Source organism: Gobius niger (assembly GCF_951799975.1).
Source record: "Gobius niger genome assembly, chromosome: 8".
NCBI lineage: Eukaryota > Metazoa > Chordata > Actinopteri > Gobiiformes > Gobiidae > Gobius > Gobius niger.
The window spans coordinates 16,606,396-16,624,902 of record NC_136859.1 but is presented as its reverse complement, the minus strand read 5'-3'; the positions used below and the strand labels follow the sequence as shown (position 1 = coordinate 16,624,902).

Genomic DNA, 18,507 nt, shown 5'->3' with positions numbered 1-18,507 from the left:
GAATACTATTTTATTATTGCCATGGGAAGGACATATTGATTGAATAAAAAGTAGTATTAAATCCTCTAAAAAAAACTAATCACACCGTTTATAGAGCCCCACACAGAGAAAACACAGCCACAAGCTCCACCTTTCAGATTTCTGCTGAGAATCTGAAACTGCCTCTTGCCTTCGTCAAATCCCTGTAGGTGTTTGTTAATGCAGCTGTGGAGAAGCACCTAATAAACTATGCATGCCATCTCCCTCTGGCACCCTGCGGTAGTGGCGATGATGGCAGGAAAATGCTGGTTTCCATTAGCCCTCTGAGGCTGCTTTACATAAAATTATCCTGGAGGAAAGGGCCAGAAATCCGCTATTCATTAGGCATCGGCAGAAGCTGGACATGTTTCATTTGCTCACGGACGCCCACTGACACAAACAAACGGCTTGTTGATAAAAAGGGCCCATGTGACGCTAGACCGGTTTGTTTCTCATGAAAAATGCATCTGGAATTGTGTTAACTTTTGTTGACACAATCACCCCCTCACCTGTTGATGTCATGAGGGGGTGATTCTCTCTGTTTTTTCTCTCCGACAGCTTCACTGGAGTCATTCTGGCCACTTCAGCACTCAGTTTGCCTCCACTCCAAATCATAGTTTCAATCATAGCAGCTTCACCACCTTCTTTTTTCCAGTAGAAGTAGAGTTCAGGTTTGTGCTATGCTTTTTTTTTTTACACTTTTTTTTCCAAGTTACACAACTGCTGCCCCCTATTGTGCACATATGCGTTTGATATCGCCCTGACCGTCTACGACCCGTTTGCACCAAAGGGTTTGAGAGTAACTTAATTTGTGGTCGAACTTGAGATAAAACTCTGGACAACTGCTGAGGCAACAACGCCACAAACCACTCTTGTCCGTAACAAGCCTTGACACATAAATGAATTCTGTACGACAACAAAAAAAGCGGACGTGGAGACAGCGGCGGGCACTCACCCCTCAGGAGGTCCGAGCTGGAGAAAGGTGAACCGTACGTCCGGAACAGCATCCAGTCAAAGTCATCGTCCTCCCCCTGAGTGAAGTCGCACAGGCTGGGGTCAGAGTCCTCCTCGAATGTGCAGCCGGCCGCTACAGACACACAGGTATAGAAAGAGACATTATTGGAGTTATAGAGTGAGCAAAACTGACGGAGCACATTCTGAGCCTTTTCTTTCACTGTCAGCTGACCACTTTATCGTAGACAGAAGGATTAAAATTCACTGATTTTTAATCGGGTGTACAATCCCTAAACCCAGACGCCTCAAGAACCTCCACTGAAGATCCTCAACCAAACAAATAAATAGCTTCTACCCTGTGGAAATGATCTTGTCCAGGTCATCATTTAATAAGCTGGGTTTAGAAGAACACTCCTATCAGATATTTTGTTCTTGCCGATAACTGAGCTTCATTAAAAACGATTTGTTTGGATTTTGTTTACCGCCTCCTCGTGCATAAGTATAACTCAAACTTGTTGTCAGCTCTGCCTTTGAACTTGTGCAGTTGTATCACGCTGTCGTCGGCAAAGTGTGATACCAGGAAAAGCTTTGATGTGGTTTTAAACAAAACACTGTGGCTCACGAAATGGCCCGGATGGTCAAAAGCCTGAACACCCTTTTCATGTTCAGATGGCACCAAATGAAATGTTTTCTCGCAAAGACCTGGGCAAAAACAAATCTGACAACGAACACACTATAATTTTCATAGACCTACACAAAGGACCACGAGCTCTGGCAAAGGCAATAATTGCCCCTTAGCCTGAGGAGAATTACCCCTCCCACAAAAACATGCAAACAAACTGCACAAACCCTGATCGTGTTCACAAAAGACGTGTGCCCAAACAGCAATAGTGTTTCAGAAAAGTGGGCGCCCTGCGGAATATGGTGATTATGATAATACGACACGGCCGACTATACCACAGTCCAAAAAGTAAATTCCCTCAAAATTATACTTAATAGCGACGGCTTTAATGGCACTTGAGCTCTGGAATAATGTGCTCCAATGGTTGCTCCCTGCATCTGCTATTTCGCATTAGAAGTCTGAGATTACAGGCTAACGCTGCACTGTTTGCACTGGCCAGACATGTGAGCGAGAGGTTAGCGCAGAAATTGCAGCTGGCACGTTAATGACAGAAGTTATGTTCGTGTGGCACTAAGCAAAAAGCCTTAAAGCCCACAGTTTACTATGGAGGAGGACGTACAGAATGCCACGGTACAATTTGCCTTTGGACTGTCGAAATGCAGATGCTTTGGCCTGGTTTATGATTAATATCTCTGTAATTACTAGGAGTGTGACAATACATCGTCTTTTCGATATATCGCGATATTTTGCGGGACAATACGATACTGATACTTTTAATTCTGATATTGATACTTTCGATGACATCATGCATATTTATGAGCGACTTCATGCATGTTAATGAGGTAGCAGGACTTGTCTGATTTCACAGTCAATAGAGGCCAATAATGATCAAGAATTCAGAACAGTAGAGGGCAGCACTTTGACCAAACACTGTCACACAAATATATTACTTTTAATGATTTAATCCGAGTTTATATAATTGTAAATAAGACTACTTTACTTTACTTTACTCTTTTGAAATAGGACTGTGATTTCTTCTATATTTAAATGCAAATGAAGTGATGTCATTGACAGATCAAGCACATGGACAGAAATGTACATGATGAATAATATCTGGATTTATGGTATATTATTTTTGTGCAATATATCGATTATCTCAGTATCGGCGCATCGTGAGATTATTGTTATCGTGAGCCATGTATCGGATATCGCACCGAATTGTGAGGTACCCAGAGGTTCCCACCCCTAGTAATTGCTGGGTCTTTTCTCTCTGCAATAAATGAGCTAATATGGAGATCACACATTCACACAGGTGCGAGATTGTTGTCTATAGAATGGACTTGGAGCTACAAGAATACAGAAAATGATGATGACAAACAGTGAATTGGCCTTAGCGTTACATCTGAAATTAATGACGGTAAATTTGTCCGTCATTACTGCTGAGGTGACCCCTGCTCAGCTTTACTGTTTTCTATTCGTTTTTGCTAATCCGCCGTTAAACACAAACGACTGTACGACAGGCTGCACACGAAAACATGGACAGTTTCACAAAGATTTGTAATTCTCTTTTTACTGCTGATGCCCATGACAGCCGCAGCTTCAGTTTTTTTTTTTTTATAGCTTTGCACAGCAGACAGCAGAGGAATGGATCCACAGGGCAAGGACGTAAGAAAGACTTTCCGAAGACAAAGACCAAGACAACAACGAAGATGACGACAAAGACACAGACAAAGAAGATGTTTGTCACATTATTGGAAGCGAAAGTACAGTATGTGCACTTTTCTGTGAAAGAGAGGCTACAATGCGACGTTACCACCACAATACATTTCTCACATGCCCTTCTCTCTCTTTTGGAGTCCATACCAGTTAAACCCTTAGATCAGAGTTCAGATGATACAGAAGAAGCCCTGCTGCCTCGGGCTAAGCTATTACATCACTGCACTTACAGAATAATACAATAGCATGAAGAAAGTATGCGTTCGTGTCGGCCCCGGTCCACTGGGTGAGAGCGTGAGCCAATGGGCAGCACAGGGAGTGGCGGAGTGGCTGCTCTCTCCCTCTGGGTGTGATTTATTGCCCCGCGTTGGGCCGTTACAGCGTGGACCTGCTGCTGGGGCCAGGGGTTAATTGTGCTGCACTGGGGTCTAGTTCTAATAGAACATCCGCAGATATGGGAGCAGACACGTCCCGGCGCAGGCACTATATTATTCCCCACTGTTTCTGCAAATGAAGCTGAAGGACCTCCGAGCACAAAGTCTCATTATTAGAAGAAGAAGAAGAGATTGGAGGACAGAGCTGCCTTAAGTGTCCTCCCTCCATCAAACTCTGTCAACATCACGACAGATGCTGTTTTTATCTGACTATTTGGATTGAGTAAAGGAAGACAACCAAATATTTTCGCATAACATGAACATCATCACCTGAAATGTAAGTGTGTGTAGTTATTTGTGGAGCTCACAGGCAGACAGGCAACGTTGAAGTAGCTATGTACACTAAAGTGGCGGGCATTATTTACATGGCGTCTCCTTTTGCCACAGTTGGAATAACGCCTGTTTACTGACACTTGATATCAGGAATATTGCACAGTGAGTTGTTGAGTTAGCTCTAAAGGTTTGTTTATCCTGCATTCCCATTTGTCTCAAGGTTCAAATGTTGGCTGTGCACTTAAGCCTCTTGCCTCCTCTGAGTTCTTAGTGCCACATGTAGCCCTTAATTTCGGCTTTGGCATCTCCTCTGTTTATTTGTATAATCCGGCGCCTTGCTATCTAATTAGGGTGTCAGATATGCACCACGAACAATGCCGCCGTCTGTGTTTATCCCCTTTATTTGCATATGTCTTAAGCATAAGCATGCTGGCCTATAAGCTTATTAAGGTGCTACTTCTCCATCAACTTGCACTTGAATAAATCAACACAGGAGCTGGTAAAATTAAAGAAGCTTCCTGTCCCAGGGTGGCAGCATTAACTGAGGTGCTGCAGATGTTTTGTCTATATCAAAGGGGGCCGCCATCAAAGACACATCTCCCAAAGTGAACATTCCACTTTTTTGCAGTTTCAAAGAAAATATGACCACTGTTAAATTTGAAGCATTACCCTTTGATCTAAAACACAGATTATATTTTCACTGCTTCTAAAAGGATTTGCTTGGTGAATGAGCTGAGTAAAGCAGCCGTGCCCACCGCCGAGGCCTGCAGGAGCACAAAGATCCTGAAGTACAGATAGTTAATGGAGATATTATAACAAAGTATGATGCAATGTTTTGCAAAACCTACTGCCAGGGTTCAGCCATAAGAGGAGGCAGAAATTCCTGGTTAGTTTGTAAATGACCTTGGTTCTTCAAATTAAATTCTATATGTGCTGCTACCCTTCATGAACAATCAAGTTTTATTTAATTTGTACCCAATATTACTAGAGATTGCTTAAACTGCTTTGCAGAAACAGAAAACATACTCCTTGTAACTAGGGCTGTCACTCACGATGATTACCATATCGACGTATCGTTCAATAGATGACAGATAAGCAACACATTTTTGGGCACATTAAATTTATCGTCTGTGCATTTATTTGCTTTATTTCTTTATCAGCCCAAAATTTGGATGCATTTTCAGTACATTTATTATTATTATTATTATTTTTTTGTTGTGTTTCACTGTGTTCAGTGTTTCATTGTGGGATTAAGGACAAATCTTTACTGTCCTTTGTTTACTGTACTGGCGGCACGGTAGCACAGCGGTTAGCGCTCGTGCTTCACAGGTTCGAGTCCAAGCTGGACGGGGTCTTCGTAGGTTTCCTCCAGGTACTCCGGTTTCCCCCACCACTAAAACATGTACAATAGGCCAGGATGAATGAGAGTGTGTTTGAGAGTGCGCATGGGAGATGAGGGATGGAAATTAGCCCAAGGCTACAATCCAGTGTGGCTTGTTTATTAACATGCACTGTCCCTACCAAATAAACCAATACACTTTTAGAGTTAGTTTCTGTTTCATTACAAGGTCTTCAAAAATATTTATCGCGATAGTTTCCTGTCTCAATATATCGAACGTTGTAAATTTGTTTTTGCCTTCATTGAGCATAAAGCTGAAAAAGGGAAAAGAGGAAAAAATATGTGATTCTCTTTTGGGCGTGGGATTTAGACACATTATTAGCAAACTTTGGTCCAAAAAGTAATGAGTCAAAATGCTGGAGAATAAAAAGTAATAACAAACAGTATTCAAGCAAGTTTTGGTGGTGTGGCATAACTTCTAACTTACAGTATCGACCACTGAGCCACAGTGTTCTGCCATCTGTTTCAGGTTGTGCCGTATGCTGTAATTGGCACTTGCCTGATTAAAACATAACTTCACATAAAAAAAGACATAGAAGAAGGAACACAGTGCTTCTATCTATTATTTGATAGCAGTGAATGTACTGTGGCCCAAACCCAAACTAGATAAGAAATAATTGATTTATTCAAAAGAAAAGTAATTACAAACTTTGCTCAAAAATGTTTTACTCTTAACCAGATGGCAGACAAATATTAATGAAAAATACGGAGCTAACTGAATACCTGTGTCACTCAATGGTGGTTTGTAAAACTTTTGAGCAGAAGAATATTCGCTGGAAAGATTATGTGCCCATTTTGGAAAGTGAACCAATTACTCCCATTGACTGTGTCCTGTAGGGTGCTCAGTGTAGCCTTTAGCCGGAGCCGCATAATCAGTAAAGTGCAGTTATTTGGACTAAACGCTTCAATCAATGACTCAACTGGAGTTTCTGCACTTACTTAAAGGTGTCTGCTTTAAAAGGGGCACATAGGGAGGTCAAAACCTACACACTCTACAATGGGTAGAAAAGAGAACAGAGAAACGCAGTTAGGATTACTCATCTATATTCGAGAACACGGCCCATTATTGCAATAGCTGTATCATTTTATGTGAAGGCTCAAAAACAAAACATCCACAATGTCAATAGTCCTGTTCTGAACATTGTTCATGGGTCTGGGTTTTCTGGCTCATGAACAAGGTCTAGTTAACTATTGAAAAAATGTATTGGATGAATGCATTTAATAATAAATTAACTGGGGCATCTCTTAACAATTTTGATTCATATAGATACAGACGGCATCTCTGTAATCAGCCATAGATAGTTATGTTTGAAGCAGTTTAAGGGGGAAAACAAAGAATAGAGAAATCTAAACTATCTATAAGCTTTCTGACAGAAAAGACAAAGGGAGAGAGAGATATTGTACATCCAATGACACAATGGAGATCATTTTTTTCACTCAAACTTGGCTGTAAACACTGCTAAAGTGGCGCTAGCTTTACCATTACGCTGTTAGCTTCTTCTTCCTGATTCTATTAGTGTGTATCGGTGGCTCCGACCCGGTGGCAGGGCAGTTGCAAGTGTGGTTTTCGGGCCAGAGACACCAGGGGAGATGAAAGACCCCCTAGTCATCCCATTAACACTTGTATTACCCCCAGAGGGACAATTAAAAGGATTTATTAAGGTAAACAAGTTACTTAGTACTGCTTTAAGGCCTTGATTTGGGGACGGAAAGGATTGATTAAAGTAAACAAGTTACTTTGTTCTTCTTTAAGAAATGCTGTTATGAATATAGTTTTCTACCCAATAAAGATACAAAGACATGGAGAGGAGCAAAGTGGTTCAACAGTCCATAAATGCATAAATAACGGAAAACGCAAACCAGTGCTTAATTTGATCCCTCAGTTGGGGGATTCTCGCAATATTCAGTTTTTCAGGGTAAAGGATCCGGCAAATATTTGATCTGATATAATGGTGTTTAATGAGAGTGTTTGGGCTTGTTCCTCAAATCCATCACATCACACCAAAACTACACATTTACAAATCAAGCACTGACGCAAACATGATGCTTCGTGTTAGCATCATGCTACATGCTAACTCTAGCTGTGACTTCCGTTTTTTTCTGTTGTGAAAAAACACCCATATGCACCGGATTTAGACTTGACTTTATTTGTGTGTGATAAATAAGTTAATATTCTGCCATTAAACAGCTAAAGAGTGAAAAATTGTGTTCCCCAAAAGGTCCTTCCTTCCCCCCCTGCGAGGCCACGCCCCCTCGTATGACGCAATGTTGTATGTATCTATCCCGCATCAAAGAGCCAACCTAAAAAAGAACTGACCAAAACAGATTAACAAAAAAAGAAGTTATTATTCATGTGCCCTTTGTGGTAATTTGAAAAACAGATGAAAGGTCAAGAAAAGCTAATGTCTGAACAGGTCTGAACTCCCGTGATCATAAATTAATATCACGGGCATCATCTCAGCTCTAATGAAAAAACAAGTGGAATGTCACAGAACAAACCCCTTTTAATAAATGTGACGTGAGGCGCTCTTCAAAAGCTTTGTTTTAATGTCGAAATACCGACATCCTCATTGCCCTTAATTATATGACACTCGGGTGATAATGAATACTGGAATCTCCGAAACCTCTTGGGAGATGTTTTTTTCTTTCTTTCTTCATTTGCATCAACAACAGAAGGCGGTGTATTCTAGGCATGAGACGGCTGATGTGGGAACACTAGAAAAGCCTTCTTAGTGGGAGGCTAGACGCAAAAAAAAAATAAAAAAAAATCCTAGATCCTGGCTGGAGGAAGGCAGTTAGCGGAGGAGCGGAGAAGGGGCTGATTTGCATTGCTCTGCGTGGCCCGATGCATCAGCAGGAGACAGGTATATTTATTCTCCACTGAGGCTCTCCTCCACAGCACTCCCTCGGCTGCTTCTGAAAGCCATCCATCCACCACACCTGAATACGCAATGAAATCATCGGGCTGCCTCCTCCCCGGGCATTAATAACTCAACCCTGCTGCTGGTGGCGGCTGGTCACGCAGGAAACAGATTGAGAGAGGAGGAGGAGGGGGCAGGGACACTCGGGAGATGCCTATAGACTCCTCCGTGTGCTCCAGTGTGCAGATAACACGTCTGGAGTGGGATAGGAAAAAAATGCAGGGATGAAGTATTGTAGATGCACAGTTCACCGACACAATAGACAGCGCATGGTGGCTTTGTGTAAGGTGCTCATATTGGGTCACAATACCTAGCGCAAGATTGGAGCTGCAAGTTTTCCAGCTATTGCATGCCAATTGTTCAAAGAGTTCATATATACAGGAGGAGGGGGCCTGTCAGGAGGCGGCTGGAGGAGGCAGCTTACCATGGGGACACATTTTGAAGCTGAAAAAGTCTATTTTATCCAGAAATCAATATCAATACCTGTTATTTAGGGGTGCACAATATATCGCAAAAAAATATTGTATCACGATATTAGGTGATGCAATGTCCGTATCGCAAGAAGCCACAATTTATCGCATCACTTAAGTCTTCATTGGACTGAGATCCAGTGATAATTTTGACATATTTTTATTTAGTTTTAGTCTTTTGAGGAAAATGTCAATAAGTTTTAGTCAAATTTTTTTCAAATAATTTTTGTTCTAGTTTTAGTCGACCAAATTGAAGACAAATTTAGTCGACTTTGCATTTATATTGTTTGTTATAATGATGTTTAAAGGGGCTAGATGCAAGTTAGCCATTTTCTACTCACTACTGCCACCTCAGGTCACATGCGTAACTGCACCTTCTATATAAAGCTCGTGCATGACGGCAATTCGGACCCGAAGTATAACTATTTGAGTGACATTGCAGGATTTTAGAGGCAGTTGTGGTGAACAGGTCTGGGCTCATTCTACACATTAGGACGTGGCTGGAACATGTCGAGGGAGGAAAATACTTAATTCTGAGGCTCTTTCAAACTGTCATTGGAAGTTTGGATGAGTACAGTCTTTACCTTGTTTTAATATTTTAGTTTTAGTCTCATAAAAAAAACTTTGAATTTAGTTTTACTCCAATTTCAGTCAGCCAAAATATTACTTTGAGTAAAATTATGACTAGGTTTTATTGAAGTCTTGACAATAATATGTGTATAATAAGAATGAAAAATATAGAGTTGAAATGGTTTAGTGAAATATCGCTATAATATTGTTTTTTTCCTAGGATGGGAAAGGCCATATTTGCATATCAACACCCCTGATTGGTAAGATTCGTAGGAACGCCTCAAAGACACCTTTTGTAAAACTCCACTATCCTCAAGGTTAGGATTCGGGTCAGGTATACGGTTAGTTTGGATTACTTTGTTTTGTTGAGGTGATGTCATGGTTGGAGCTCCACTCGCCAACGTCTACGACTGGCCTTTCCCATACTAGGGGGAAAAAAAAGTTTCGTGCAGCCCTACTGTTATTGTTTGCAGTTCTGTTTCAGTTCTATGTTGATGATTTTGCACGCCTTCTTGGAAACGTCAGGGAGGGCTCATTTAGGCTTCTTTCTGATGCAAAAAACAGCAAGTCTCTGGAGATCTTCCCAAAAGTCATCCTCCAATTAATATCGGCCATATTTGCACATTTTTGTCCGATAATCGATATTCCTCTGGGTGCCTATAAATGGCCGGTCGATATATCGGTCGTGCCAGGAAAACAACAGCAGTGTATAGCCTTGTATTTTATGCTTAGTTAAGATTTCACAAAGACCATCATTCAGCTTCCCCCAAATCGATGTAAATGTAACAAGTCACTTCTCAGCAGCGAGCTTTCAAAAGTCTCAGAAGTCAATATAAATGTCTGTAATGTTTTTTCTTGCAATATCAGATTCTCATTCTCTTCTGAGGGCAACACAAAGAACAAAAAGGATGTGGAGAGACAAAAGCGGGAGATTGCCGTCTGTCGGAACTGTCGCTGTTCGCAAAGTGAAGAAACACTTCACTTATTCCAGTTGGAGGCTCCTGTGGGTCTCCGGCAGGGGTTAGAGGAATCCATCTTCACACCGATGTTGGGATGCCACTTGTAATTACATTTTGGGAACATTTTCACACGTCTATTTTGAGGCAATGGGGTTCATTAGGAGAGATTTTTTTCCCTTTAAGCAAATCTGTTTTACCATTCGCTTCCCGCTTACTTCACATACGGCAGAAACGATGCATAGCCGATCCAAACGCCCATAAAACAAATCATTTGAATTAGCTGGAGACTTCACCTGTCTGGTCGCTTTCGACACCTGTTCAGCTTGGGTTTTGAAAAAAGAAAAAAAATACTTGGAGTAAAGTTGCCAGATTAAAACTCAGAGTGGATGAATAAATCAACTAACATTTGGAGCACGACTGCATAATTGTGGCCCTCAACACAGCAGAGATTTTTACTCAGTCACGCATCTGTTCAATTCACTGAGCTCTTTTACAAACCAGCTTTCAAATGGGAATGACAAGGGACCTGCAAACTTTATAATTACTACTTTTGTTGTTGTCAAAAATGCTCTGCTCTTTTGTGCCACACTTACCTTTTTAGGCAGGATGTGAAACGGATCAACAACAATTACAATTCCGCCGTGTAAGAAGGCACTGATGAACGGAAAGCGAAGTCTAGTTTAGAGAAGCACCGATCCAGCTTTTTTTGCTACCGATACTGGAATTTGAGCATCTACCAAAATCCGAAATTTACCGATCATTACAAATCTGTTAAATCAGCTATTTCCTTGTTCGGTCACTTTAGGTATTTCTATCATAGTTTCTGACCATATATAATATAACAAAGATGAGCGGGTCTCATTCAGCCCCATTCATTGAAAAAGGTTCCCAAGTCCTGTGTGAACCTTAATGGCCGCTCTGTCTCCTCCTATGCAGCCTGTTCCTTAAAAGGGCAACAAGGCGGGAAGCCCTGCTCTCATGGGGCGGGCGGAGCAATGTCAGCACCATACAGAAGCATGTTCCTCGCCCATTGTTTCTGACCCAGCCTTGATTAGTTTTTGTTAGCATTAGCTCCCGCTAGCTTTTGCATACTGATGCTAAACAACGGACTTTTGCGCAGTGATCAAAAACACATATGCGAAGGTTAAAACTAACTCAGCGGTTGAATCCCCCTGGTTCTCCACATTAAAATGAGATGCAGCATGCACATAGCACGGCATTCCCTTAAATTTAGGTGGTAAAAGTTGTGTTTTTAAGGCGTTTAAGCCAAACAGGTACAGGTATAGTCAAGTTAAGGCTGGTTTGACAAGAGCAGACTTGGAAGTTACTTAGGTAGAATAAGTCCTCCGTCCCCAATGGGTCAACGGTTCATTCATGCAATTCCTCGGCTCACTGATGTGCCAGTGACGTCATAGTACTATGAGCGAACCAATCTCCCACAAAAAAAAAACAAAGTAAACATACCCTTTGCTCCACTCTTTCTCCAATATAGCAGACCTCATCACACCGCACAGGTCCTAACCAGCTTTGGTGACAGCCGCTCTAATGAAAGCCCCCATAGCATCCTCACTACAGAGCAGCAAACTTTATAATAGGAGCTGCATTTCAGTCGAGTGCTTGTCAATTTCCACTAACACAAACGCAGTCAATCGTAGCCTCCAAAACTCGCAGCTTTCAACTTCACTAACTCACACATGGACAAACTCAAAAGAGGAATTACGGAAGAAGGGAGTTTTTCACTTCACTTTGGAGCTGTTGACTCAGGTTTTGTTCCTGATGCAGCACACAGTAGATTCTACCTTTGCTTTGTACGTTCCGCATCAACAATGAGAAGACAATAAAGCTCGAGAACAAGTCTGCTGAGAGAAACATTTTTATTCACTTAAACTTTCTTAAAACAAGCAAAATTCAACACAGTAGACCTGAACAAGATCACTTATTTTAATTAGTTCCCAAAAATTAATTCCCAAAACTTTAATTAAAATCGCAGCACGTTTAGTTTAACAGGCAGTCAAGAGAAGATGTGAAGATTCAAGATTCATTTTTACATCTTCATTTGCTGTGATTCAAACACACATGGCAAGGTTGACAAAGAGGCTTATCTTGCACTGTATCGTTTTAGCAGCAGCAAGGTTTTCACTCCAAGTATTTTCTGAAGACGTTTGGGATGACTTTGACCATGCGACAGCAGCAGCGGAGTACGTGCACCTCAAGGCTTTTTACCAGCACAAACGTAGCACAAATGTTTGAAACCTTTTTAGGCATTTTGGAGCTTTATAATGGAAATCAGAGCTGACCAATAAAAGAATCATTAATATCTCAAAAACAATAACAGCACAAGTGAAAGATTTTACAGCACAAACCGGCACAAATGATTAGCATAGTTTTATATAAATTTGAGTTTGATGAGGGGCCAACTTCACAAGGGTTGCAGCAGCGCATTTTGAGAAACATACTTTTCATTAATTGGAGCGACCAATTGACAAGCACATAGATTATGAAATAAAACTGAATAATTTATGTGAAAAGCAGTCTGATACAGTTTTGACTTCAATTCATTATATCAACTGAATAATTCAACAAAAAGCTTTTTCCTAAAAAAAAAAAAAACCTTGCACAGAGCAGATGCTTTTTGCTTGCCATCTTCCTCCAAACTATAACAGATACATTCACAGGCCTATCTCTATTTACATAGCGCAAACTTGTTTGTTTACACTTGCATACATCAGCGATAACACTTAATGTGTAATATGATTGTGGCTTTACTTTACAGACTATCAGCAAAACCAAACAACTGACTAGTTTTAACTGTGGGATTAAAACTACAGCCAAATGATGGACATTTGCCAAATTTACCAAAGATGCAAGTTTTACAATTGTATGTAGAAATGAATGCTGTTCACTCTACTAGCATTCAACACTGAATAGTTAAAGTCCATTAAAACACCAGAGTGGTGGAGATTAACCATAATATATTATACAAATTTGATTATAATGTGATTAATTGCACAGCCCTAAATTACTTTAATTATGATACAAGATATAGTGAGGTTTTTAATGTTCACATCAGTTTCCCCTCTAAATTAGTTATGCAGTTGGAAAGGCCAAAAGTGAAATTGGAATAGTGTGCCCCATATTTCAGGGTTGGTGAAGTCACTCCAGCTTCACCTGCTCTCCTTCCGGGCGCCCGCCCAGCAGCCGTCAGTGCCCACCTGACCAGCTCCTAACATCCGGCCCGTGTTCTGCCTTGGCCTGCGGTGGACGTACTTCCTGGTGCAGCTGCCACCTGCCCAGTCCTGGCCTTTTCGCCATCAATCCTTTGCAGCTGGTGCCAAGTGGCCGGTCCGCTGAAGTGTGGCCACAATAATCTGCATGCTCTGCTGTCTGTAAGCATTCATTCAGCCGCCTGATATTTGCTACTGAGATTCGAACAGACGTGATGCTGTGCTGCCTTTCAAACAAAGACGGGCGTGTGGAGAAGCAGAAACAGACATTAAGCAATTACTTGAACTTTTCCATTAAACACCAAGGGAAATGAGCCAGACACTTATAACAAATAAGAAATAAGCAAAGTCTACTTTAACTTTGATGTCACTGATGGAAAATATGTCCTCTGCATTTGACCGATCGTTCAAGGTAGGGCTGCTCGATTATAAAAAGAATAATAATCACCGCCTTTAAAAAGAATCGCATTTTTTCTTTTACATAAAAAAAAGCAAAATATTTTCTTTGGACAGTTTAAAAAAGTCAAAATTATATTAAATATGCTACTGTTTCTAAACTAATCGTCTATTAGAGACATCCCTGCCTCACATGCCCCTGCTGGTCAGCCCTCACACCTGCCCAGGCAAACCGAGCACGTGGCCTGATGACATCATCACACATCGCCGAAGGGAACAGAAACAATCACACAGCGCCATGAAATAATACGAGTTTGCTTTGAGCTGCATTTGTGCTCCTGAAGAAGAGTTTTAAGGCTCATTCATACTTCACATGATGCAAGAACTTCTTGTTACTGCACCCTGAGCTGCAGAACAAAATGAAGTCACTTTTGGGACAAAAAGTGGCTTCATTTTGTTCTTAAATAAGTCCTATATATGAATTTCAATATGATTATACCGTTTTGTGCTTCAATTTGCTTAATGGAGCGACGGTATAAAAAAAAGTATTGTGCACCGGTATTGTAAAGGTATTGTATTCACTATCCACTCTCAGTTGTCATCGCTCATGATGAACCCACTTTGTTCATTCTTCTTGGTTTCTGCTTAAGAGCTGAACTCTGCAGTGATGATTCTGACCTCGTCTCTAAAAAGATGTCGCTGTCTGCTTTTAACTGCTATTAGGTTTGTACGAAGCTTCATAACCTCTGCTGAACTTGTCTTCCTACTCTCAAGTGCTAAGTCTACAAAGGATTCTAGACTTTGTTAGTACAGCTGGCCCTTACGACGCATGAATAAATGAAAAATGAAAAAAAAAAAAAAAAGGCTAGCTGGACAGATTTTCCAAACAGGTGAATGAGCCCAATCTGCAGAGCACACTGTGTTTGAGTCACGGGGCGTATTTTCAAAGATAAAATAAAAGAGTACATGAGTTTTATTGGGTTAACTGGGGGGTCTCGTGGGGACTAATCAGCCGGTGTCTGTCTGCGCCTCAGCGGGAGCAGAGACAAGAGGAGATTGGAAAGAGCTCAGGTGATTGTGTGCTTTACCAACAAGACAAGGACAGCGGCGTGTTCCAGCCACATTAAACCAACACAAAACGGCAGGAACAAAGGGCCTTGTTTAAAGTGATTAGCTACACCTCAGTCACAGCACTTTGAAGACAGACCTGCTGCAGCTCGATGAACAAACAACACTCTTTTAGGACCTTTTCCTAACTTACATGTATATCCGATTTACACCAGCATGAAGAGTGAACACTTAGTCTTCCCTGCTTTGGGTCAGAGTATCGTTCATCCCATAGCTTCAGCTTCTTCCCTGACGTTGACACACATACAGTGTAAGAGACAAAAGAAAGTCCTGAAACTCATCATGAGAGGAGAGGTCCAGGACTGAGACAGACTTTCCACTGAACTCAGCTGATCAGTTCTTTCCACTTCAGAATTAGCTCACGCCAAGAAAAGGCAATACCAGTGTGTCGTGATGAGTTTGTCATGCGCATTGGAAGGAAAATACAATATGTCTCAATTCAAAAAGCAGCTTCTGCTTACAGCTGACAACCAGCAGGCCTCCAGAGCACAGAAAAACCCAGGAGAGGACTTCAGTAAACTCTCTAGTTTACAAACTACGGACAAATGTGCAGACGTGGCATTTTCAATCTAAGTCCTTTAAATCATTGTGTATTTTGGTGAAATCAGCATCATTCTGACCAAAAGAAAAGCTCTGGTTGTTCTGTGACAGTCCACATGTAACTCAGCACATTTCATAGAGCAACATTCAGTTCAGCTCAAGGAACACAAAGAACGGTCTCTACGGACCCAGTCTTTACAGTCCATTTCTTTGCAAAATCCGGCATTTCTGCGACTGAAGACATCCAATAAAATCTCAGACATATTTTAGAGCAGAATAGGGACATTCTGAAAAATGAACAGTGTGTGCTGGGGAACTACATTTGTTATGTATGGCTGCGAGCCAGAGGAGAACTGCCATCCATGCTAATGCGCACTGTTCATTCAGGCTTCTAAACTTCTTATCACTGAATACTTGACAGTCAGAGTATAGTTATATATTCTGCTCACTAACAGAGGCATTATCTCCATTTGATTAGATCCAAATGATTGTAATTAATACAAACAATCAAAACGAATAAGTGGAACGTTTGCCTGAAGTACTACACTTTCATTTGCAAAGTAGTTCCCACTTGGCCTCTGTGCAAGAGCTGAAACTAATATACAGATATAGAGTGCCCGTGGCAGACTGTGATCAGCTGTGTTAAAGGAGGCTATAACCTTAAAGTTAACTAAACTGATATTGGAGCCAGTGGAGCCCTCACACTGCCCGGGTGGATGCAGCGCTGATGGACAGCCCTAGGCTCCTGTGTTTCTCCAGGTGCTCTCGGCTCACGCAGAGGGAGCAGACACTGGAGCAGAGTCTGGAGCAGAGACTGGAGCACTGCTGATGTTACTGCCATTTGACTTTGACACTCAAGACAGTTTCATCATCCGACTCACATCATTTTCCGTGAAACTTTTCCATGATAAAACGGCACTTGAAGCGCTGCAGTCTGCGCTTAGACATTTATGAGCTTGTATGTATTTTTCATTACAGAAATTAAAAAGATGTCCTACTTTTCAACCGGTTAGAAATCCCTTTTGAATATATTAAGGAAAGGGAAGAGCGAAAATGGGAGGATGACCAAATAGATCTGAGGATGAGACATCTCAATATTAAAAAGAAGCAAATGCCCCAACTAAAAACACATTAATAAATACATGTTGTGTATAGGCACGATGAATGATGAAAAGACAGTTAAACAAAGACTGCATCAGGAAGTCACCCAAGTGAACCTTTAAACTTTAACAAGCTCATTATCCAGTTAAACTAAATGAGTTACAGGTCTTAATCAGGGATGAAGTCGTTTTAAACGTCCAAGTGAGCAGATTAAAGCTGGGAGACCTGGAGTTCACCTCTTGTTCTTAAACCATAACAGGACCACATTTTTAAGTTGCAGTTTTACACTTATATTTAAAATCACTAGTTTTACTTTAATCTTATTTCTCATGATCACTTCCTGCCTCCAGCTGATGTCACTGATGATGTAAGCAGTGAACAAAGTAAAAAGGTATAGATTACAAATATATAATTGCTACTTTCTTATTGTGAGTCGATTTGTACTTTGTGTTTAGATTTCAGGATACAGCTCACAAAGAGAAAGAACATTGCCATCTTGTAGAGGTCTAAACTTGAAATGTATTGCAAGTCCTTTGGTGTATTATAGACGTCTGTATTGTTCAGCCATTACGGTCGATTGTCAATATTGCGGAGTCACAGCAGCCGAATGCTAAGACGGACTTGCCACACAGCGAGCCTGATGCATAACTATCACAAGCAGCAGAGACAGCCAAAGTCAGATCTCTCCCTTGGGTGATTGCTCAAGGTTAATCTAACTAAATGATTCTGTCTCAAAAAGCATGTCCCGGCATTAGAGCAGTAACAGTTCATCAATCACTTCTTATTAGTAGTTTCCCACTTGCTACTACTGATTATTTATGTGGGGATTCATTTTTTTTATGATGTCCACCTAATAAGCTAGTTTCTTTTCCACTGTTATAAAGCAGTCGTGATTTAGAAAGACAAAGGCCTGAGGTTTGCTTTGGGCCACGAAATTGAAAAATATCCCGCCTTTTTAGGGTCTCATTATTTCTAAAACTGGATAATGCTGTAGCTGAGGCCTCTTGGGCGGGTCTAAAGTCGATGTGATTCTTGTAATGATTTAGCAGTTAATACAGCAGGTCCTTGAAGGGACTATACGGAGATTAAACTAAGTATTTTCATCCCCCGACATGTTCCAGCCATGTCCTAATGTGTAGAATGAGCCCAGACCTGTTCACCACAACTGCCTCTAAAATCCTGCACTGTCACTCAAAAAGTTGTTACTTCGGGTCCGAAATGCCGTAATGCACGAGCTTAACATGGAGACTGCAGTCACGTGTAAGACCTGAGGTGGCAGAAGTGAGAATAAAATGACCAACTTGCATCTATTCTCTTCTAAGATATTCATGCTTTTTGTAACTCATGCCCCTAGAGGCCGTAAGCGCCACTGCAGGTGTCGTAGCATGCTACGTTTTTTTACTCATTAATTGTCCGTGAGAGTAAATACAACACTGACAGAAAAGACACAGGGAGAGAGGGATATTGTACATCAAATTACACAATGGAGATTATTTTTTTCTCTCAAATTTAGCTGTAAATACTGTTTAAATGGCGCTAGCCCACCGTTAGCTTCCCCCATTAGCCTGTTAGCTTCTTCTTCGGGATTCCATTAGTGTGTATTGGGGCTTCCGGGTCGGAGCAGGGAAAGCTGCAATTGTGGTTTTCTGGCCAGAGACACCAGGGGAGATGAAAGACCCCCCAATCATCCCATTAACACTTGTATTACCCCAGAGGGACTATGGAAAAGATTTATTAAGGTAAATAGTACTGCTTTAATTTGTGTTTCTATTATTAAAGCAT

At 41.2% G+C, this 18,507-nt stretch overlaps 1 protein-coding gene across 4 annotated transcripts in view; it reads right to left on the bottom strand.

Annotated features, from left to right (window-relative positions):
* ptprub (protein tyrosine phosphatase receptor type Ub) overlaps nt 1–18,507 on the bottom strand; it is a 191,550-nt gene that overhangs the window by 132,336 nt on the left and 40,707 nt on the right. For all 4 annotated transcript variants that reach the window (XM_079560766.1, XM_079560767.1, XM_079560764.1 and 1 more), the window contains exon 2: nt 974–1,105. In XM_079560766.1, the coding sequence (XP_079416892.1) occupies nt 974–1,105 (132 nt within the window). The remainder of the gene's footprint in view (nt 1–973; nt 1,106–18,507) is intronic.